At 40.8% G+C, this 23,890-nt stretch overlaps 2 protein-coding genes across 3 annotated transcripts in view; one reads left to right on the top strand and one right to left on the bottom strand.

Annotated features, from left to right (window-relative positions):
- Positions 1-562: 562 nt before the first annotated feature.
- On the top strand, positions 563-7,568 carry LOC146664972 (acyl-CoA Delta-4 desaturase-like). Its single transcript, XM_085412349.1, has 13 exons — positions 563-697; positions 1,145-1,408; positions 2,835-2,945; positions 3,230-3,427; positions 3,645-3,746; positions 3,815-3,940; positions 4,026-4,086; positions 4,173-4,249; positions 5,627-5,724; positions 5,938-6,034; positions 6,166-6,245; positions 6,736-6,861; positions 6,949-7,568. Exons 2-13 carry the CDS (start codon positions 1,199-1,201, stop codon positions 6,998-7,000), a joined length of 1,338 nt encoding a protein of 445 aa, XP_085268475.1. The 5' UTR covers positions 563-697; positions 1,145-1,198; the 3' UTR covers positions 7,001-7,568.
- Positions 7,569-7,626: 58 nt separating this feature from the next.
- Positions 7,627-23,890, bottom strand: part of eps8l2 (EPS8 signaling adaptor L2) — a 28,945-nt gene continuing 12,681 nt past the window's right edge. For both annotated transcript variants that reach the window (XM_085412348.1, XM_085412347.1), the window contains 14 exons: positions 23,731-23,840; positions 23,565-23,635; positions 23,325-23,451; positions 22,281-22,369; positions 22,114-22,188; positions 21,226-21,374; positions 20,019-20,187; positions 19,895-19,929; positions 19,688-19,793; positions 19,333-19,455; positions 10,890-10,965; positions 10,609-10,762; positions 9,657-9,789; positions 7,627-8,602 (listed from right to left, as the gene is read on the bottom strand). In XM_085412348.1, the coding sequence (XP_085268474.1) occupies positions 8,525-8,602; positions 9,657-9,789; positions 10,609-10,762; positions 10,890-10,965; positions 19,333-19,455; positions 19,688-19,793; positions 19,895-19,929; positions 20,019-20,187; positions 21,226-21,374; positions 22,114-22,188; positions 22,281-22,369; positions 23,325-23,451; positions 23,565-23,635; positions 23,731-23,840 (1,495 nt within the window). In that variant the 3' untranslated portion in view covers positions 7,627-8,524. The remainder of the gene's footprint in view (positions 8,603-9,656; positions 9,790-10,608; positions 10,763-10,889; positions 10,966-19,332; positions 19,456-19,687; positions 19,794-19,894; positions 19,930-20,018; positions 20,188-21,225; positions 21,375-22,113; positions 22,189-22,280; positions 22,370-23,324; positions 23,452-23,564; positions 23,636-23,730; positions 23,841-23,890) is intronic.

Genomic DNA, 23,890 nt, shown 5'->3' with positions numbered 1-23,890 from the left:
AATAAAGATTTTAATCACTCCTTTCTGACATTTCAGTCAGAACTTAAAAAGGCGCAGACTGATTAGCGGATTGCTTTATTGCAGCAGTAGCAGTACTATTACAGGGTATCAGAGTACATCTGCACACTGATACCCTGCAGAAAGATAGCAAGTTAAGCCACTGGAGGTCAGCATAGACATCAAATTCAGGGAATGATACTGAAATTGCTTTCTCTGAAAGACAATGAGCAAATGATAGTCATGCAAAGTGAGTGCACATTATAAGACCAGGGACCCCTCTTCCTTCCTTCCCAATGACTTATTTTCAAACCCACTGACTCATCGACCATTAACTTGGACAAGGAGTAACATCAGGCATCACTAAGAGGCTTCACTTATTGTATTTGCAAATTCGTTGGTTGCACTGTATTTTTTTTAAAAAGAAGAAGAAGGGAGAAACAAATGGCTTATACCACATCAAACAAAGTTAGAGCCATTAAACCGGTTGCCCTTTCTGAATTAGAAAATGTGCAGGGAGCTTATTGAGGCCACCCTGGCCAGCGAGGGGGGGGATATACTGAGCGCCGATTGGCCCAGACACCCTCGAATGATCTGCTTGGAGTTTGTACTTGATGATCGCTACATAAAGCGGAACTGAACCTTTTTAACCGCTCTATTGTGACTGAAACCCGAGGAGAGTAGTTGAAAGCCGGATGCTGTAAGTTAACATTCATCCTCTTCGTGTTATTGCCTGCACGGACACCCACCCTTGTTGTTTAATTGTTCAGTTGTGGGACGATTAATCCGTTTTGGTGGCGCTTTAGTCACTTTTGTGTTGGGTTTTTACACGTTAACCTCGACTGGACTTTTTCCAGCCTGTGCATTCACGTATAAAACAAACTTATGTGCTGAGTATCGATGCATCTGGCGGCTAGGTTGATGTTTAATGTCGACACAAAATCTTGGAGCTTTTGCTTCACCAGCAGCTTCAGTTGGAGGCTGTGGGATCTCATGAATTATTAATGAGGATGTTGCACTCTTCTTTGTTTTCCTTGCGCTACATTCGGTGTATTAAACTCAAGAAAACACTAGCATCAAACTACATCTTCCCTGCGTGTGCTGCTCCTTGCGTAAACGGTTAAAAGGGCCCCTTTTTTACACCCAGGTCGGACTGGCACTTTAGAGCTCAGGTGCATTCAGACCAGAGGCAGCGGTGAGGATGGGACGTGGAAGCCAGCAGACGGTGCCGGGAGAGCCGGACAGTGGGAAAGCTAAAGGCGTTTACACCTGGGAGGAAGTGCAGAGCCACAACAGCAGGAATGATCAATGGCTGGTCATCGATCGAAAGGTTTACAACATCACTCATTGGGCCAAAAGGCATCCAGGAGGGTTTCGCGTCATCGGCCACTATGCTGGAGAGGATGCCACGGTATATTACGTTTATATGTTTTATGTACTTTCCTTGAAAATAAATTCAGAATGCACGGGCTTGTGCATTTATGTTTGCTTGTTTTTATTTTATTTTTAATAATATGAAAGTTGTAGTGTTTATGAATACACCTAAATATTGTGATTAACTACAATTCTGGGAGTGAGAACGTGTTGGAGGTGGACCACGGTTTTTTTGTTTTGTTTTTTTAACTGTTAAACGGTTAAAAAAATTCCGGTATTTACACGACTGTAAATGACTTATTGGCCTATGATCGATTCATTTTGAGCCAGAAACAAACATTGCTGTCACAAGGTACAAAGAAACTTTTTTGGGAATTTTATATATCCTTTATTTATCAAGGTAAAAAGTGGCACTGACATTAAAAATGTCTAAAAGATACTTTCAAAAGAGGTCATTGCTTTTCATATTATATAACCCTTTCATAAATCCTGTTTACCGATATAAGCAAATATATTAAACATAAAAAACACATGCTGTACAAACACTGGAATTGGATCCATGGATGGCTCCACAGAGCAGATGGCACTGGACACTATTTAAACTCTTTAAGTCTACTTTTTACTCTGCTTAATCGTACTGGCAAGTATAGTTACTAATATACTTGAAATGGACACATTCCTGGGTATTAAATAGTCATTCCAACATTTCTGTCAGAGCTTTCATTCATGTAATAATCTCTTAGATCCTCAGAAAAAACACTTTTAACTGTTCTGGGGTGAGTAAGGGAGATCATGCATCTCCACACCTCTGGAGGAGACCTCCTATCAGAGATCAACTCTGTGTTAACAGTTTTATCTTAATCTTAAGACACACATTTTCTCTATCTTTCGGTTGTTCTTAGTGGTCTTACTGTTTTGTTAATTGGCATTTAATTTTATCAATTGATCTTTTTCTATCTACTACCTACTAATTAATTTTTTATGGATACTGATCATGGCTGTAAGAATATTTAGACCTTCTACAACACAAAGCCAGCAAGTCTTTCTCCCACTGTGTCTCCTTCTTTCTGCATATATTTGTGAATGCTGTTGTTAAGAAAAACATGCTTGGAATTAATTTGATTCACTTGATATTTACTTTAAATATGTCCTGCATGAAAAGTAGTTTACACACCAGTCTACAGTCTACACCTGGACCTTTTGCCACTCCTTACATGTCTATTCATTCTTTGGAGCTCTAACAGAACGAGAGTTCCCCTTTGAGGTTTTATGAATAATGATTCATGAAAAATAAAAATAATACCGGTGGTAGTAAACTTGTTTTTACGCAACATGGTTGCAAATACATAAGTATGTTTACCAGAGGTTTCTTTTTGATTTTGTGACCCCTCAGAAGGATCAAAACTATTTTCAACCACTAAATAATTTCTACTAGCTTACATTTCCAATTTTCTCTCTTTCAGGAGGCATTCACTGCTTTTCATCCTGATTCCAAGTTCGTGCAAAAGTTTCTGAAGCCGCTGCTGCTTGGAGAGTTGGCAGCAACAGAGCCAAGTCAGGACCAAGACAAAAATGTGAGCCTTTGATTCCCTGAATAAAGGACCTTGTTTAGATGCGGAACAGAAGTAGGCCAGCCTTTTCACAGATCTGAATTCCTATTCATGCATTTTACAGTGCTGGGAACAGCTGAGATTCCTGATGCTCAGGTTTCATTGCCGGGTTTAATGCCTCGTTTCTCTGAATCAAAACCTAAAACGGCTAAAATGCAAACATTTTTCTTGATTTCACAAGTGTCACATTAGTACATAACATCCTCTCAGCTTTACAGAACTGTTTGTTTCTTCTTCTCTGAACCCAGGCAGCCATCGTGCAGGATTTCAAAACCTTGCGAGCTCAGGTAGAGAAGCAGGGTCTGTTTCAAGGTCAGCCTTTGTTTTTCTTCCTCCACCTCGGTCACATCGTGCTGCTAGAAGCCCTCGGATGGATGCTTGTTTCAATGTGTGGGACGGGCTGGATACCCACCTTACTGTGCTCGGTGATTTTAGCAACCGCTCAGGTAATTCAGACATAAACTTTAAATGGATCCTAATATGTATTTCCTTATTTTCTGACATATACACTTTTACAAAGGTGGATGCTTACATTAAACACAAAGTTTGAGATAATGAGATAACTAATCCTCAACCTTCGTCAGTAAGAGGATTAGTTCTATTGTAGTAGAATCTCAGAATAAACCAGCCAAAAACATCACATAATGCTTGCTACTTCTTTAGGCGCAGGCTGGATGGCTGCAGCATGACTTTGGTCACCTGTCGGTCTTCAAAAAGTCCACCTGGAACCACGCTGTCCACAAGTTTGTCATTGGTCATTTAAAGGTAACCTCTCTCAGTTATATTCTTTTCATATAAATTAAACACAGGTATTAAAAGATCGATTTTCTCAGGGAGCTTCGGCCAACTGGTGGAATCACAGACATTTCCAGCATCACGCTAAACCCAACATCTTCACCAAGGACCCCGATATCAACACGCTGGACACCTTTGTACTTGGACAGACTATACCAGTGGAGGCAAGTAGCACAGCACTAATGTTTCTAATTTCTTCAGTCATATGATCCAACTTCTCATCACCCTCTGTTTACCTCTGTGTTACAGTACGGGATAAAGAAGATCAAGCACATGCCCTACAATCACCAACACCAGTACTTCTTTCTCTGTATGTTTCTTCAGAGTCATTTAACAAGAATAAAAAACTATGACAGCTTTGTTTTAAAAAGCCTTGTCTTTTTTTTTCTCTTTCAGTGGGACCTCCGCTGCTCATTCCAGTTTTCTACAACTTTAATATAATGCACACCATGATAACCCGGCGATACTGGCTGGTAAGCTCTCAGCCTCTGAGTGGTGTAGTGCAGTTTGTATAATTATTTTCCATTTGATGTATCAGGCTGTATTTAGCCTAGCAAAGGAAACGTGAGCTTAGAGTGCTAAAGAAAAACATTACAGTAAAATCAGAATAGCACAGGTGGTAGCAAACACACAGTTTCTCCTCATTTTCAGAGGCTTAAACTACTAACTGATTATTCTGTGACAAATTAACCAGATAAAAGAACGAAAAGCAAAGTTCATTTCAAATATTGAACTAGCATTTAGTAGCTTTTCATTGTTTTTTAAATATTAAGCCCAAACTGATGTCACTGCAAGGGAAGGAGGCCGGCCATCATTTACACCTATCAGAGAGACAGCAAAAACTTTAGGAGTGCCCAAATCAATGATTTGAGACATATTCTTAGAAAGAATGAGTGGACAGCCGGCTCAGTAACACCAAAAGACCTGAAAGATCACAGAAGACAACTGAAGTGCACGATGGCAGAACTATTTCCATGGTTACGAAAAACAGCCGTAAAACATCTAACCAAGTCAAGAACACGCTCGAGGAAGTTAAAGTATCATTGTCAAGGTCTGTGATCGAGACATACCTTTGTGAATGAAAATACAGAGGGTTTAAAACAAGATACATACAGCAGATTATGCTTAAGAACTGGAAGACCAGACTATGCCAGAAATTATGTGAAAAAACCTGCAAAGGTCTGTAAAAATCTTTGGACAGATGAAAACAAGAAGAACTTGTACCAGAATAATGTGAAGAGAAAAGTATGGAGAAGGAGAGAAACCCAATTGTCTGTCAAATATGGTGAAGGCAGTGTTATGCATGAACCTGTATGTCTGCCAGTATCCCCACTGGTGCTTAGTGAAACAGGAGTTTCTCAAGGCAAAGAATGTGAAATTCCTCAAGTCAGTCACCTGATCTCAGGCCAACAGAGCAGCTTTTCATTTACTGAAGACAAAAGTGGAGGCAGAAAGTGATGCAGACAGCAGCTGAAGGTGTCTACAGTAAAGGGATAGCAGAGCATCTATGCTAATCTTCCAATTGTCATTGGCTGCACAGGATTTTCATACACGTACTAAAAATATTGCTTATATTAAATAAAATTGAAGTAGTTTGTTAGTTTAATTTTGAGCCTCTGAAAATAAAGGACTGCGTATGAAATGGCTGTAATTCCCAAACAGTCAATGCAACATTTTTGTTAAACCTCTTATGACAGATGAAGGGCTGCACTGTGTTCTGATCAGAGGCAAAACTACAAAAAATGTCCAATAAATTATGGACCCAATTGTACAAATACGATAGTGATGAATTATGACTCTTGTTAAGTAAGACATTATATAAATCATATGAATGTTCTTGTCTTGTGAAGGATTTGGCTTGGGCCATGACATACTACCTCCGCTACTTCTACTATTATGCACCTCTATACGGCGTGTTTGGCTCAGTGGCGCTCTTTTTTTTTGTCAGGTAAATATTTAGAAAGAGAATTAACCAAAGCATTATGTGATTGCTCTTCCTAATAAGGCATACTTTAGTTGTTACACTGTCTTAGATTAGATTCTGGGTGAAAGAGTCACCTGGTCCTATCAGTTGTAGTATACCTTATTAGGAAGATTTTTTTCTATTCTTTCCGTTATCCCTTCTACAATGAAAGTTATCATGTTGTTATTCATTTTGCAGGTTTTTGGAGAGTCACTGGTTTGTGTGGGTGACTCAGATGAATCACATACCGATGGACATTGATCATGAAAAGCACAAGGACTGGCTGACTATTCAGGTACCTGTACCTATTTTACCAGCAAGGTTGTGCAAAGGTTTTGGACACTTTGATTCTTCCATCGCCCAATCCTCATAAATGTCCCTGTATCACAAATATTGATCTTATTTAGGCTTTTTTCTCGTCTTCAGTTACAATCCACCTGTAATATTGAGCAGTCCTTCTTCAACGACTGGTTCAGTGGGCACCTCAACTTTCAAATCGAGCACCAGTAAGTGAAATGAGTGCAGCAAATGCAGACAAATGTATGTTCAGTGTGCTTTCACAAAGTCGAGTACTAGGATTAAAATAGAAACAACCATTTTGCAGACACAAGCAGCAAATGTCCATAAAACCTCTCTGAATCAGGAACTAGAATCAAGCATCACGCTTGTTGTAAATATAGAAAAAAATGGTGAAAGAGTGGTGTCATCACATGCTAAAGTCAGGCCTCCCCATTTAACCACTTGTGAAACTGCCTCTAATGGCAGCTCTGTGGGGGGGAGCACACACACACAGACATGGAGTCACATTCTGTAAACACAGTTTTTCTGACAGAACTTTTTGTAGGAGCCCAGTCTGCATGCATCGTTCCAGTGCCTTCATAATTTAACAGCTGTCATTAATATGAAATTGTTTGGCAACATAGAGAGACTTTAAAACACAAATTCTCAGACGCTATCATATCTGACAGAAGCTTCCTGTTTCTTTTCTCTCTCAAGCTTGTTCCCTACCATGCCGCGCCACAACTACCACCTGGTGGCGCCACAGGTCCGCGCACTCTGTGAGAAACATGGGATTCCTTACCAGGAGAAAACTTTGTGGCGAGGCCTTGCTGACATTGTCACGTAAGTATTATCATAATGGAGCATTGACGAGGTTGAAAACACACACAGACACTTACTTGTTTTTCCTATTTTTTTTCTTTTCATCAGGTCACTGAAAACCTCAGGAGACCTCTGGCTCGACGCTTACCTCCATAAATAACAGACTGCATTTCCTTCACTGATGTAAAAGGAGTGTTTTTCATTTTTGCATCAAAAAAACCCAACTAATTGTATCTGTCTGATTATTAAAATCAAGCCACTAGTGGGGGAATGACCTTTCTTATTAATGCTATTGTTAAGTCTGGGGTTCTCGTAAGTTGCCTTTGAGTGTCTTGATCAACAGTAGCCATTCTTTGTCAGTTTAGTCAATTTGGCAGATAAAACATGATCATTTTATTGCTCAAAGGTGTGGTGAGGTAAAGCCATCTGTTGGCCATCCGTCCATTCAAAATTGAGAAGAATTGCATCTCCTCCTACAGTTTCATTCAGAATATAATCAATGATGTCCTAATTGGTCATTACACACACGGTGCTCTGGGGCCAAAGTCACATTTTTCATGTGAGCCAGATGAGCTACTATGTCACTGATGTTCTGGTTTCTCACAAACCACTATTTGTACAATATTAATTTCATTATTTTCTGTCAAAATTAAAATTGTAACCACTTTAAAATGCAGCTCTTGTTATTCTGTTTCAGTTTACAATAAATAAACTGTGCTGACTGTTTCTGGTCCTCTGGTAAAATTGATCCAATGACAAACACAAGAACCATACTGACAAAAGACATACAATTAAGACCGAGTTTATTTATTCATTTTTGAATCATTGTCTTTTTAAAAACTATATACACCCGCTTGAACGTTTCTCTAAATCTCCACTTATTCATTACCAGGATTTACATATCTACTGCACATACTGCTTGTTATTCTGGTGCTTGTGCAGCTTACACTGCAAAACGCCTTGCTGCTAAGAACACGTTAATGGCAGCGTCTCACTTTTACAGACAAAATCTTCATGCAGAATTGTTGCTTGCTAAGTTTGCCAGAATGTCTGAAACCTGATTAGCAAGAATATTTGTTTTAATACTTAGTGTTGATGAGCATTAACCAACCAGGCTGAGAAAATGATACCTGCTAGAAGTAACACAGAGCATGTCTATCTTTTTTTTTCTTTTTTAACTCCTGTAAACAGTTACATGAAAACAGTTGGCCATATATCAGAAAGCATGTCAAGCATTCTGGCACAGATTTTAAAAACACAATCGCTAAAATCTACTTTTTTAAAGGTATTTTAGTAAACAGCCTCATTGTTGATGGTGAGCATGAACATTAACTGCACTGCTCATACAAATATGTACATTACATGCAAGTCATGCATACACGTGCTCACACGCACACCGAAGTGTACGTAAATTCATAAGCTCCTTTTTTCTTTTGTTTAGCAGAAATCTTTGTTGAGAAAATTTAAGGAGACAAAGAGAAAAAATGCAACACAATTAAGAAAAAAACGCTTCAAAACATACACGTTGGATGATACAAAATAAATATACAATTAAAGACATACACAATATTTCAGTATTTGCCAAGGCAGATCAGAATTAACTGTAGATTGATTGAAGAAGCTGGTGCACTTAGAAAGCTGTGAAGGAGCTAGATGACTAGATGAATTGTTTAGGTCAACAGGCTCAGTCTTTGCTGCCGGAGTCGATCCTCTCCTGCCGCCGTGTCAAGATCTCCTGCAGCTCTGAGGTTCCACCGCTCTGCTGTAAAGGAAGCATTGGTGTCTCTTTAAATATCGTTTGATGCTGAAGATGTCAGATATACAGACTTGCATATATTTACAAAGCAGTAGCTTTAGGATTTGTTTTCTTCTAAATACAGTTCCAAAGTTCCTGTGTCCATTTTAAATGAGGCACCTGCACAGACACCATGCTAACGCTAAGCTAGCCAAGAACCCAGGGTGACATTACCTGAGTGAATGCCAACCCCAGCCCAGCAGCTAGATGCTGAACTTCAACAATAAACAAGCAGATGATCAGTCAATCTGCAGCTTCAGTTTCTACCTGCTCATGTTTCTAAAGTAGAATCACTGAGGTGTTTGCTTTGAAGTCTTTTTGTGCTCGTTTTCATCTTTGCTTTTTGCTGTCGACTGTGTTCATTTCAATGCAGCGCTGTCTGAGGTTCAATTCTTCATTCTCCTACAGAGAGTCCTCAAATTTTCCTATTGTTTAAATTACAATATTTTCAGCAAACGATAAAACCTACAAATTTCAAATTATTCAGACTAAACAGTTTAAAATAGGCTTTAACTTATTTGTAAAACACCGCGTTCCATTTTTAATTTACATTTTTCTGCAGCATCTCATTGCTGTGAATAAACTCAGTGAAAGATCCAGTTGGTGGTTCAGGAATATACCACACTGCATTGCAATATATATTTACATTCGTAATTTGAGGTTATTAATCTACTTTGTCATTTTTTGTAACTTTTTTGATTACACTTTTGTGTAGCTGTGATTATGAAGAACATGTTAAACTGACAAATTCTTTCTACTTAGTACGGTCTCCATCTCAGTGAGTACATCCACTTTTTATGGCTGTATGTACATTAAGTATAGAGCGTGAATCACTATGAATCTGAAAGCTGACAACAGATTTTACATGCATCTACTTGACTTAACAATCTTGGAAAATTACTGAAAGTTAAAAAGTGGGCATTTTTCATACAGCATCTAAAGGCTGTCAGATGTTCAGCAATGAAAGCACATCTATCAAATGAAACAGCTGTGTAAGCAGTGTGCTGCTGAGGGGACTGACCTCTAGCTGTTCTTTCTGCACGGTGACCAGTGAGAAGACGCGACTGCCTTCATCTCCACAAACAGCCTTCAGTTCTTCTTTGTTCAGGGAAAACAGCTGAGCCCCAGTCAGGATCCCCAGACAGTCAACAGTTCTGCAGAAAACAGTCACACAATTAAAAGACAGTATTTACTAAAACAACATTGCTTCCAAAAGAGAGCACACTGCTAAAGGACCATTTAAAAAAATGTATCCCATTATAACAAAGCATGACAGGAAAAGATACGTATCATCAATAATATTATTCACATTGTCATTTCCTGCACCTGGGTCACGTGACAGGCTCACTGAGACATGTTGCTATACTTAGACACAGCTTAGCTTTGTGCTAAATGCTAACTAGCCACATATGCCAAGGTGGTAACGCTTATATGGTTACAGAGTAACAAGGCAAACAGACACAGCCACCCCACTCTGCATCTGTTCATAAAATAAAGAAAACCTTTAATCACTCCTTTCTGGCATCTCTGTCTGAACTTAAATAGATCGCTTTTTTGCACCAGACTACACCTCGAGGCTAACACCTTTTAAGCCACTAGAGGTCAGTAAAGACATGAAATTCAGCAAGTGATACTCAAGTTGCTGTCTAGGACCTAATATTTATCAAATATAAGAAATACACATTAAAAAGACAATAAATCCTCTTTCTTTCAAATTATTTCTTTTCAAACCAACTGACTTATTTACTGTTTACTTGGAACAAGGATGCACAGAGCGAGATGATGCAAATTCTTTGCAAAAAAGGCTCATACTGCACCAAACATCTACTTAGCGAATTAGAAAATTTGTTATGCACCCTATGTGGAGTTTAACAAATGATTTGGCCCACAAGCCGTGAGTTGTTTATCCCTGCTTTTAAGGCATAGGGAGGTATTTTGATTTGGTGGATTAGTGAGAGTTGTGGGTAACTTACGATTTTGAGAAGCCTTTTGAATTGAGCCATGCAGTCACTTGCTCTGGCTTTGAGCTAGATTTGAGCAGGACTTGAGCGCTGGCTGACGGTCGTTCCACGTGCAACTTCCTTGGGGGCTGCTTGTTATTGATTTTAGTCAGCAGCTCCTCTATCACTGCAGCATGGAAATATGATGGAGACAAAAGTCAGAGCAAGAACAGCTACCTCTTAAAAAAAACAACAAACAACAAACAGGGGGAAAAAAACATAACTGGAATTTCTGATTACTTTTTAACCCTTACTTTCACTCTTGGGTCTTTCCTTCTTGAAGCTATTTCCAGGGCTTCGAGACCCAGGGGAGGACGGGCTGTAACCTTGCTGCACACACAGAAACACAAACACAGGTCATGAGAAAGCAATCAAAGCCAGCATTATTCCAAAAAACTGGTTTGTCTTTTATCTCATTCTGCTTGACTAATTCTTGCCAAGTAGCCAAAAGCAAAGTACGTGTGGGAGGTTCTCACACATAGACAAGTGTTTGCTGGAGGGCATTTCTTTAAGCAAGCAGCAGGTACCTATAAGAATGCAGCGTAAACTTTTCTTATTTACGAGACCACTTTATTACAGCTCTATCATGAAATGATAACTTGACTTTAATCCCGGGGGTATCCTGTGAAAGAAAATCATATCCAGCTAGTGATAAAGAAACCTTGACCTTTCTCGTAAGCTTATAGGGATAATTAGTTATTGTCGTCCTGGAATCCATCACAACACCTTTTAGACAATACATCTGGGCTTTTTCAGAGGTGGGAAGTAACAAAGTACAAATACTTACAACTTTTTATTTTTATTCTTTAAATGTTTTTTTACACAGATATCTTTAGTTTCTACTCCTTGGAAAAATTCCTTAGAATTTTGGTTCAGATGTATCATCTATGGCATTTATACTGGGAGTTTACAGGGAGTGCAGAATTATTAGGCAAGTTGTATTTTTGAGGAATAATGTTATTATTGAACAACAACCATGTTCTCAATGAACCCAAAAAACTCATTAATATCAAAGCTGAATGTTTTTGGAAGTAGTTTTTAGTTTGTTTTTAGTTTTAGCTATTTTAGGGGGATATCTGTGTGTGCAGGTGACTATTACTGTGCATAATTATTAGGCAACTTAACAAAAAACAAATATATACCCATTTCAATTATTTATTTTTACCAGTGAAACCAATATAACATCTCCACATTCACAAATATACATTTCTGACATTCAAAAACAAAACAAAAACAAATCAGCGACCAATATAGCCACCTTTCTTTGCAAGGACACTCAAAAGCCTGCCATCCATGGATTCTGTCAGTGTTTTGATCTGTTCACCATCAACATTGCGTGCAGCAGCAACCACAGCCTCCCAGACACTGTTCAGAGAGGTGTACTGTTTTCCCTCCTTGTAAATCTCACATTTGATGATGGACCACAGGTTCTCAAAGGGGTTCAGATCAGGTGAACAAGGAGGCCATGTCATTAGTTTTTCTTCTTTTATACCCTTTCTTGCCAGCCACGCTGTGGAGTACTTGGACGCGTGTGATGGAGCATTGTCCTGCATGAAAATCACGTTTTTCTTGAAGGATGCAGACTTCTTCCTGTACCACTGCTTGAAGAAGGTGTCTTCCAGAAACTGGCAGTAGGACTGGGAGTTGAGCTTGACTCCATCCTCAACCCGAAAAGGCCCCACAAGCTCATCTTTGATGATACCAGCCCAAACCAGTACTCCACCTCCACCTTGCTGGCGTCTGAGTCGGACTGGAGCTCTCTGCCCTTTACCAATCCAGCCACGGGCCCATCCATCTGGCCCATCAAGACTCACTCTCATTTCATCAGTCCATAAAATCTTAGAAAAACCAGTCTTGAGATATTTCTTGGCCCAGTCTTGACGTTTCAGCTTGTGTGTCTTGTTCAGTGGTGGTCGTCTTTCAGCCTTTATTACCTTGGCCATGTCTCTGAGTATTGCACACATTGTGCTTTTGGGCACTCCAGTGATGTTGCAGCTCTGAAATATGGCCAAACTGGTGGCAAGTGGCATCTTGGCAGCTGCACGCTTGACTTTTCTCAGTTCATGGGCAGTTATTTTGCGCCTTGGTTTTTCCACACGCTTCTTGCGACCCTGTTGACTATTTTGAATGAAACGCTTGATTGTTCGATGATCACGCTTCAGAAGCTTTGCAATTTTGAGACTGCTGCATCCCTCTGCAAGATATCTCACTATTTTTGACTTTTCTGAGCCTGTCAAGTCCTTCTTTTGACCCATTTTGCCAAAGGAAAGGACATTGCCTAATAATTATCCACACCTGATATAGGGTGTTGATGTCATTAGACCACACCCCTTCTCATTACAGAGATGCACATCACCTAATATGCTTAATTGGTAGTAGGCTTTCGAGCCTATACAGCTTGGAGTAAGACAACATGCATGAAGATGATGATGTGGACAAAATACTCATTTGCCTAATAATTCTGCACTCCCTGTAAAGTGGGCTGGAGTGAGTGTAGGTGTTGTGGCCTTGGTACTTCAGCATCATGCTAGCTACAGAATAGCAGTGAGCATAAAGAAAGTAATGTTTTTTTTTAATGGTAGGCAATTTCAAATTCAGTGTTTCTATCAGCTCAACAAACATCAGCAAACACACAAACTGTTTGTGTGCAGTTTGTCGCACAGTGCGTTGCTAGCTAAATGTCCAGATGCTGTATTTCACAGGGAGAGAAAAGAGGGCAAGATAAGTTCATTCAGAGATGGAGAAAGATGTAAGAAAGCCAGGAGAGGAGAGGAAGAAGAAGGAAGAAAAACTTTGCATGAAAATACTCTGTAGTTTTTAAATGGGATAAAGAGGTTACTTTACAGTACTGTGGGGAATTTATAGTAAAGCACTGCGCTGGGCTGGTGCACAGTGGCTGTGGTGCTTATGGTCAGTTACAGCTTACATGAAGTAGACTAATTTCCATTTAAGATGATGATGTTTAGATTAATTAGCTGAATTCCAACTTTATACCAACTATATGCTGTCTAGTATAAAGAAACAGTAGAATGTTAGTGTCGCAGATGGACATCACCCACCATAACTTGCGAAATTCAGTTGTGTAAATGCACAAAGAGCAGCACGTCAGCTGATCACAGCCCATAAACTAAGAAAATATACTGACGCTCACATTAATTATTATGATTTGTGATTCTTTCCCCACTCTGAGCCACTACAGAGATCTTAGATAGATAGATTACTCTATCTATCTATCTATCTGTTAGGGGTGCAACGATACTCGTATCGATATTGAACCGTTCGATACAGTGCTTTCGGTTTGGTACGCATATGTATCGAACAATACAAAATTTTTAATTTATTTTATCAACTTTCCTTCTGACGATGCTGTCTGTGTTGAGCGCTCAGTGGATCTGCGCTCGACAGTGCAGCCTAGGCGGAGTAGTCGAATGCAGATTAACTGAGCACAGGGCAAGCTAGCGAGACAGAAGTTAAGCTCTCCTTGCAACATGGCAAATTGAACCCCCCCCCCCCCCCCCCCCCATTCAGATCTGGCGTTTGGAATTATTTTGGTTTTCATGTGACGTATGACCCTGAAGGTAAGCGCGTCATGGACTAAAGTAAAACAGTATGTTGGATGTGCCACGCAATGCTCAATTACATGGGTGGGAACTAGTGTGTTAGCGCAGTTAGCTCGTTAATGTGTTAACGGAGATTTGCCCTGTTGTGGCGTTAACGTCATTTCAACGAGATTAACGCTGACTGCACTAGTGGGAACACAACGAATATGACTGCACGTTTACACTGACATCATCCTAGTGCAAAGACAAGTGGAAGCAGACAAAAACAACAAGCATGCATGCTACAAACTTTACCCGAGTCATTTAGACAGCCGTTAGCACATGATTCTCCTTATGGGGACCTGATATGTTTAATATTGTGGCGAGCTCAGACAAGGTAGAGACGGAGGTGTCGTTTGGTCTTGCTTCCCGTGAGCTAGCCAGGGAGCACAGCCGTTTATTGACATCTGCAGAAGAACACTGCCGCTAGCTAACTGCTCAGCGCGGCAACCGCACAGCAGCAACAACAACAACACACAGGGCGCCCTCTGACCCCGGAAGGACACACCGTCGCAGCGAGAGGGCGTCACCCGTCACTATGGCAACATAAACAAAACATAACTGTACAAACAGAACCCCGAACAGCCCTGACCCGCTACATAGCCCCCACCTAAGGGGTCAGTCGTCCCCGACGACCCCATTACCCCACATAAAGTCCTGCAAATGTCCAGGTGCCTTCTTTTGGCTCACCGGCCGGTCACGACCGGCGGGGGAAAAGTCACTCGGGTCAGAACATGGGGTGCCACCATCATCCCACTTCTGACACCAATGTGGCGAGCTCAGACAAGGAGGAGACAGAGGTGTCGTTTGGTCTTGCTTCCCGTGAGCTAGCCAGGGAGCACAGCCGTTTATTGACATCTGCAGAAGAACACTGCCGCTAGCTAACTGCTCAGCGCGGCAACCGCACAGCAGCAACAACAACAACACACAGGGCGCCCTCTGACCCCGGAAGGACACACCGTCGCAGCGAGAGGGCGTCACCCGTCACTATGGCAACATAAACAAAACATAACTGTACAAACAGAACCCCGAACAGCCCTGACCCGCTACATAGCCCCCACCTAAGGGGTCAGTCGTCCCCGACGACCCCATTACCCCACATAAAGTCCTGCAAATGTCCAGGTGCCTTCTTTTGGCTCACCGGCCGGTCACGACCGGCGGGGGAAAAGTCACTCGGGTCAGAACATGGGGTGCCACCATCATCCCACTTCTGACACCAATGTGGCGAGCTCAGACAAGGAGGAGACAGAGGTGTCGTTTGGTCTTGCTTCCCGTGAGCTAGCCAGGGAGCACAGTCGTTTATTGACATCTGCAGAAGAACACTGCCGCTAGCTAACTGCTCAGCGCGGCAACCGCACAGCAACAACACACAGGGCGCCCTCTGACCCCGGAAGGACACACCGTCGCAGCGAGAGGGCGTCACCCGTCACTATGGCAACATAAACAAAACATAACTGTACAAACAGAACCCTGAACAGCCCTGACCCGCTACAATATGCTGCTGAGAATATAGCCCAGAAGAAGCGTATAGTATAGCTTTTATTTTGGAAAGAGCCATTTCTCTGTAATAAACGCTCTTTTCCAAAGATGAGTGATTCCTCAATCAGATACAGGGCTCGCAAAATCGCTAGCCAGACGTCCCGGGGTTAGCGATTTTTCCAGTCAGGCTACCAAAATCTATCTGCCCTGCCCGTCGGGCTATTGTAGGAAGGAAAAATATATGTCAATGCTTTTGCATTCTTTCGGAAATGTAGCTGGGTAATTATGTCATTGGCATCGATGAGCCACTGTCAATATGTGACATATTGAAATCCCGTTTGAATTTGCGCTTGTTTTTTGCTTTCACTTTGCAATCACGCAAACTGTGTATAGAGAGCGACAGCACTGATTGGTGAGTGATGATAATTTGCGCACCAATTCCTCTGACATCGTCTTATCAATCGTTAGCTTACTATGCAAACATGACAAGTGAAATCTCCCGCAGCTTAAACATATGAGAGGTTGATCGCGCAGAGAATCGCTGACCGTTGTGTGTGTGTGTAAAAGCAGCAGGATATATATTTCAGTTCTGCTGAGCCAAATAAGACAGGTCAGGGTGAAGAAGTGACAGCCAAAGAAAAGCTTACCACAAAATGGAAAAGTTATGACAAATCAGTCTATAAGGCAAAAAGAAAGTGCAGCTTTATGGTTTCATGGACAAAAGAATTTCTGTGGCTGCAATATGACGAGCTATATAACCGGGGCTGCACATAAGTGGTCCACAGGTGTGCATTCGCTGTCAAAAAAAAAAAAAAAAAAAAAAAAACGCGCACAAGATATGAAGTTGCAACGCGTGTTTGCATACATAAGATTTTCTGGAGGAGGACAGACATTTGTTTAGAACTCTTAAAGATGTCGAAGAAGCAAGCTCCTTTAAGCAATTACTTTGGTGTTCCTCCACCTCCAAACAAATGTCAGAAGGAGTCCGAACCACAAAAGAAGCATGTATTCTCGGAAAAGTGGTTGCAGGAGGTGAGCTGGCTTCAAACAAATGATGAACGCACAGAGATGTGGTGCGGAATGTGCCGTGAAAATCCCACTCTAGCCCCCAAAACAGTGCTTTTATATGGACGCAAACGCGCGTTGCAACTTCTTATCTGGTGCGCGTCTTTTATTTTGACAGCGAATGCGCACATGCGGACCACTTGTGTGCACCCGTGTAAATAACATGATGTTCTGCCGGGTGTGTTGTTGGTTTTCTCTCGATTTCTGAGTCGACAAGCGCCTTTGTTACTGGGACCAGTCATTTTAAGAAAGGCCCCCATTAGAACCCATGAGAAATGCAAGAAATGCATTATTGCTCAGTCTGCAATATCTTTCCCAGAACAAACACCAATTGCAAATAACATACTAAAAATAAACCTGAAAAATCTGTTTAGAACAGCGTACTATGTTGCAAAGAGTGAACTACCACTGGCAAAATTTAGCAGTCTTTGCAAACTTCAAAAAGCAAATGGCCTAGATCTTGGTTCCACTTGTCTCTTACCCGTGACTTCAGTGGAAATTTCAAATTCAGGATCTGACACAGACTGATTCATGTCCTACACAGTTCTTACAAGTTCATAGAAATTTCTGTTCAATTAGAACCAAGTATTTGAGTTGATGATTGTAATTTTTATACAATGTTGTAATTTGTTTTTCAACAATTTTTTTGATTAATGTTTTGTTTCCTTTACAATATTATACTTTAATGTATAATATTGTAAAGGAAACAAAACATCAATCAAAAAATTTCTCTCTTTTTTATTCGGGCTACTTAAATTTATTTTGGGCTACCAAAAACTGAAGAGTCCCTGCCCGAAGGGCTACCAGGGATTTTGAAATTTTGAGAGCCCTGAGATATATTTATTTTTTTAATTACTTTTGTTTCAGCAACATTAAATTTAAAAACTGTACTTTTGAGTTAAAATATATATCTATAAGTTTAATAAATGACAAATTAAAAAAGCATGAACATTTTTTTTGTATCGAAAAAATATCGAACCGTGACACCAAAGTATCGAACCGAACCGTGAATTTTGTGTATCGTTGCACCCCTACTATCTATCTATCTATCTATCTATCTATCTATCTATCTATCTATCTATCTATCTATCTATCTATCTATCTAGTATACTTTGCATAAAAACAGATAGAGAAGAATTTTGGTAGAACTGTCCTTCAAGGATCTACTTTTTACTTTCTTACTCTGAGTACATTTCAGAGCCTGTATTTTTTACTTTAACTTGAATAAAGAAGTTGATTTAGTACTTCAACTTTTACCAGAATATTTTTAACACAAGTATCTGTTCTTCTACTTAAGTACAAAAAGTCTGTACTTTTGCCTCCTCTGGTCTATGAAGTGAAGATAAGATTACAGCTAAAGTGACATGGCTCTGTACAGTGTAAACAAAGGTGAAGAAAAAAATGAAAAGTATTATTTGTCCTGTGGCTGCACTGAATTCTTTTATTATTGTTACTAAAAAAAAAAACCCCACTAAAAAACACATTCTTTTTACAGACACATGAAAACATTTTCCTTCCTTTCTTTTTCCAAAGCAAAAAATGGAAACAAAACAATGGACCATTTTTTTAGGTATCTTAACCAAGGGTTGAGAACGGAAAAGAAAGGAAAAGAAAAGATCAGATTCCATGCAGCAGAAGCACTTATATGATCTTATTTTATTACACACATTGTTTTTCCTTGGCAAAGTCTGGCACTGACCAAAATGCAGCCTGACTGCTGAGAGCTCAGTCAGAAACCCTCATGCTGCAAGCAGAGCTGAGAAACAGGCTGCTGAGGCATGTGAGAAGTCACTCAGTGTGGCTATATTAAATTACACACTAGTTTAGACACAGAAGAATATCAAACAAAATAACATCTAAACAGCTAAGATGCATGGGATTTAAAGGATAAAATAAAACCCAGATGTAGCCCATCCAGCTCATGATACTTCACAAATCACAGGTAAATCGTAAGTAATGCATGAAGTACAGAAAGAAAGTTACAAGTTTTGTTACAACAAACTAATTAAAATTCACTGAGAAGTCAATAGAGTCACATCCAGGACAAATTAATTACTAAAACCTGACCAGCGTTTTAGGAATAGCAGAGATTCTTATGAAAATAGAAACAACCCCTGTGACCTTGAACTTGAGTACAGTTTGGTTAAAGACCCATCAGGTGATCACTGTGTTTCACTGCATTCTGAGTAATACTCTAGCAGGAATAGCAATTCTCGCGAATTGTGGCGGGACGGATTCATGCCTCATCGTTGCCATTGCATGAGCTCATCGGCTCTTGGGCACGATGAACTAACAAGTCACTTTTGTTTCATGACATGAGATGCCATTGGTAACAGCTATGTTTTTCACAAATTACTATCAATCTAATCTAATCTGTTATCGTGAATGCTTTATAGCAGTCAGATGGACTTCAGAACTGTGGTGTCATGACTAGGAAGGATCTTAAACTTTGGGTAAACAATAAAGTCTAAACAGTCAAAAGTGTGTGTTTTATTCGTTTTCAAATAGAACCAAAAAAGAGTTTTAAAAATGCAGACGGGCGGGTGTTGGTCACCTGGTAGGAGTAGGGGACCTCTGGCTCTTCTATTGTCACAACATCCAGGATGTTATATGGGACATAGCCGGCTTGCCCGCTGCGGTTCCGTAGTTTCCACCACTGTTTTTCATCCTCTAACACCTGCAAAAGACAGTTCACGCATTACTCCACTGTACTGCAAATGGTGACAGACGCTTGACCTGTGCACAGCTGAAATTGGTTTGCTACCATTTGTGTTTTAGCACCATATGACGGGTTTACAGGTAACACACTCCCATTCAGCAGATAAAATGTCCAAGTTAATGAGTAAAACTATCAAATTGGTTGAAATTACAAATGTCAAATGAAGGACAAAAGAATATGTCATTACAACCTCGAGGACTTCATCCTGCAGCACTGACAGCTCGTTGGCATTCCGCGCGACAAAGCTGTAGCGAATTTTGGCATATTTGGGGGCCTGAGGGATCCCATTGTAGGACCTGTGGAGACACATGGTGTCAAAGTTTTATATTTTGTGATATCGCATGTGGAAAAACACCAAAAAATAAATAAAAATTATGTGGAGGACCTCATTACTTACCCATTTAAGGGGCTTGAGGGATGAGGCCTGTAATACTGAAAAAGAACCAAAAATAAATAAACAAATTTACAGATACCGGCATTTATTTTTTCCACAGGTAGGGAACATTTAATAAAAGCCTTACATCCTCAGGTTTGTGTTTACTGTAAGTTGGGCTTGAGGGGGAAGCTAGGGGGGCAGAGGGTCCTTCCGTTTCCCACGGGGATGTCAAGAAAAGATCCGCCGGCGGCTCCCAGCCGTTTCGAAACTTCGGGTAATAAGGAGGAGCGCACTGATCCCTCGGCCACTCGGCTCTGCAGGAAGACGAGTGAAGGGATGGTCAAAAAAAATTGCACTTGAGCTACTCTACTGTGGAGACAGAGCTAGCAGTACCAGTGCAGATGCTGAACTGGTCATTGCTGTTCATGGGGAAACTGCCATAATGTTCAGGGGGTGCTAAACTTCTTCATCCATCCAAATCTATGAAATCAGATCTCACTGCACAATGAAAAATGATCATAATTTGCTCAAATTTTTTTTTAAATTTTCAAGGTGTTTTGCGTCCTACAAATGCTAATTAAGACAGGGGATATATCATTAGAAGAAAATGCAGATTTTCATCTGAAAATGCTTACAGTATGTTGAAGGTAACCGTAACACTGTAGATTTATAAATATATTATAAATATATTTATTCTTAATTTTAAACATATATGTTTTTTTGATGTTCTATTGAAAAAGCTGACTGTAAATATGAAAACTGACAGCATTACTCACATAATTTTAACTAGCTTACTATGACGTCTTGTAATGATTAGACATTAGGTCTATCGTACATGAACCTCTTAACTATTTTACAAACAAACAAGTACAAATTCCTTGCAGTTCTGCATGCTTCTGCAATTGAGGCAAATATGTAAGTACCTGCACCTGTTACTGTATGTCATGCTTGTGCCATGAAACACATTTGACACTGGGACAGATAATTTAGGATTACATTTACTATATTTAGATTTAGAATTAGGACACAATAACACATGCATGCATGACATAAGCCAGCTTTGGCTTCATTTAGTTTCAGTCTCTGTAGATTAGTTCAACTTTTAATTGTCATACCGGTATATCAAATTAAACATCGCTGCTAGAGTAAAACATCCTAAAACAACACTTTGCAGCCCTGTTTAGCTTTGTCGCTTCTTTAATTGCAACTGTAAAACGTAGTTCAGCATTTTACGCAGGACCACATGGTCACCCCGACCCCCCGCAGGGCAAGATTGCGACAAAAGAGATCCATGTCACAAGCACTGAATCATAACCAGAGTGTTTGTATCCATGACAACACCGCAAATATACCTGGGTCTGGTCCAACCTTCCCCAAGCAGTTCAAAGATGGTCATTTCTTTTGGTGTGAGGTGTCCCCGCAGGAAGTCAACAGCATCTTTACACAGGTGAGGAGACATGACTGAGCGCGGCAGGTCAGGACCTCCACAGCTCTGCAGCACCTGTAGATGCACCAAGTGTTTACAGCTGGCATAGCATTCACCATACAGAAGCATTACGGTGTATTACCTGTAAAGGTATCACTTAGAGCTCTTTTTACATTTTTTTTAAACAGTTATGCAAACTTGGTATTTGAGTGTTGAATTCAGCATGTAAACGTTTACCATTTTCACTTTACTGCACAAGTAAAAGTATTTAAAGAGGAAAAAAATCATTTTAAAATGTCCGAAATATTAAACTGCTCGGAATATTTTGAGTTTCCGTATTTTGACACCGTCCTTGGAGGATAACTAGCGGTCAAGGAGGCGTACTGTATGAGGCGTTTTCTTTTTCTCAGCTGCATAAAACCAATGTGTTCAAAGATTACTGCGCCATATAAACAGAGTCTGGTTTTGCGCTTCCATCCAGCAGTATCGAAGGTGTGGCAGAAGACTGTGGTTTAGAAAACCAACATTATGTAAGTGCAGCTGTACCTGTAGTATAGCTGAAAACCACGTTGCTCCAGTCTGGTGAGAGTTTAGTGGGTGTGTTACAAAGCTAAAATGCCTGATGGCAAAAATGCTGAACTGCTCTCATCTGTGAACTGAAAGAGGCCTAATGCGTTCCCATCAGATATGCCTGTGGGCTGAGCTCAGTCAATGCTAAGGCATCAAATGACAAAACTAACAGTAACATGCATGCATAGAGTATATTGTTGACTTTTGGGATAATCCACTTATGTGAGATCAGAAAAACTCTTACCAGCTCCAGAGGGCCAAAGAGGAAGTGAACCAGCTCAGATGCACTTGGGTTCTGTATGTGTTTCTTCAGTTTGGCCTGCAGGGAGCGCAGTGACAGACACACAGCAATGAGGCGTTGAAGAGACAACAGCTGATGAATGAGGGAGGCTAGGTGCTTTGATATCTCACCAAGAGGTTGAAGGCCAGTTTCAGTTTCTGCAGGCTATCAATGAACTCTGCTTCAGAGGGGGGCTTGGCTCGCAGGGTCAGCACGCCCTCTGCAAACAACCAATGCAACAATGACCACACACAGACTCCAGAGTTACCCGCCGGCCACACAGACACAATACAGATGGGACACAGTTTTCACTTTCTGGCCAGAGGTCAAAGTCATAAAAACCTGAATGCTCATCTAGTCAGAAGCTTATGGCTTTTGTTTCCAGTGAAATAAAAGACAATGACACAGAAATGGTAGTTAGCAGATAGCCTCAATCAGCTTTATAGATACAGGTCACCTTTGGCCAGAGAGTACGAGAGAACGTGGTGCAGCAGTGTTTCTCAACCTGAGCTCAATAGCTCACAGTTATGAGAGGTTCAGAATGACATTTGACTGATAATTCTTACCCAGATTAAGTGACAGTAGATAAGACACTGACCTCAAAGTTGAGAAACAAATTCTCAAAACGGAGAATTCGTCACTTCCAGCACACTTGACCACACATCGTTATTACCAGACGATGTGGATAAACTCACACATGTGCGTTTGTCTCCTGACCCCACACAAGGACAGTGTCGCATGTAATATGCACGTTACGCTTAACTGGACACGCGTGTTGACATAAAACATCACATCAGCGCCAGCGTTGGGCAGTAAAACATTACTCAGCAACATTTACAGTAATATTATTGCTTTGTGCAACAATCACAGGAGGCGACTGCTTTGACGTCACACACCACCGCCTCCAAGAGAGATCAAACAGAATATCGGTTTGTTTTGGTTTGCCGTCATTTTAAAGTGGAAGAATGCAATAATATTACTCCAGTTATAAGAGTTGCATAATGAGAATCGTATTACTTAAAAGAAGCCCAAAGTGGCCACTACTACAACACATACATCAGTGGATGAGAGTCCTTGGCCACAGAACACAAAGAGACACAAACATGGCGACGTGAGCAATATGAACATATTGTCACTGTGTTTGTGCCACCAGATGAGAAGAAAGGGAGACAGACCTGCTGGTCCTTTCTTCTTATTCTTCTTACTCTTGTTGCGCTGGTTGAGCTGAGCAAAGGCCTCTGCTGCCTTCTGCAGCCGTGCCACAAAGATCTCAATGTCATCCAGGGCACAGTTAAGGATTTGCTGAGGGGGACAAATGCTCAGGTTTAGGCTTTGAAGAATGTAGCTACATGAGACGTGAAAGGAGCAGCGTAGCATATTAGCAGGTGTCCCTGTGGATAAAGAAAGGCACTCACCACATCCTTCTCAATGCGCTGGGCCAGCTTTTCATGTGACTCTGAGTCACTTTGCCTGAAAGCTCGTCTGTCTACAAAGACAAAAAGAGACAAAAATGAATCAAATTGACCACTGAACAAAACATTTAGAATAAAAAGCGAGCCGTGGATGCGTGTCAAATCTCACCCTGTGTGTCCACGGCTGCCACTCGTCCCCTTGCGGCAGGTGGTGGGCCCTTAGGGGCCGACGGGGGGAGGATAGTCTCTCTGTGACGCTTCATTTTTTCCTGGTTCACCCTTAACGGGAAGACATGATGACAAGTTAGCTCGCGGCTAGTTACCTTCTC

The sequence above is a fragment of the Rhamphochromis longiceps genome, linkage group LG7, assembly GCF_057381845.1.
Source record: "Rhamphochromis longiceps isolate RC_006_pf linkage group LG7, R_longiceps_female_GT1.1, whole genome shotgun sequence".
Lineage (NCBI taxonomy): Eukaryota > Metazoa > Chordata > Actinopteri > Cichliformes > Cichlidae > Rhamphochromis > Rhamphochromis longiceps.
Note: the sequence above shows the minus strand (reverse complement) of the source record. Positions and strands in the feature narration are given on the sequence as shown.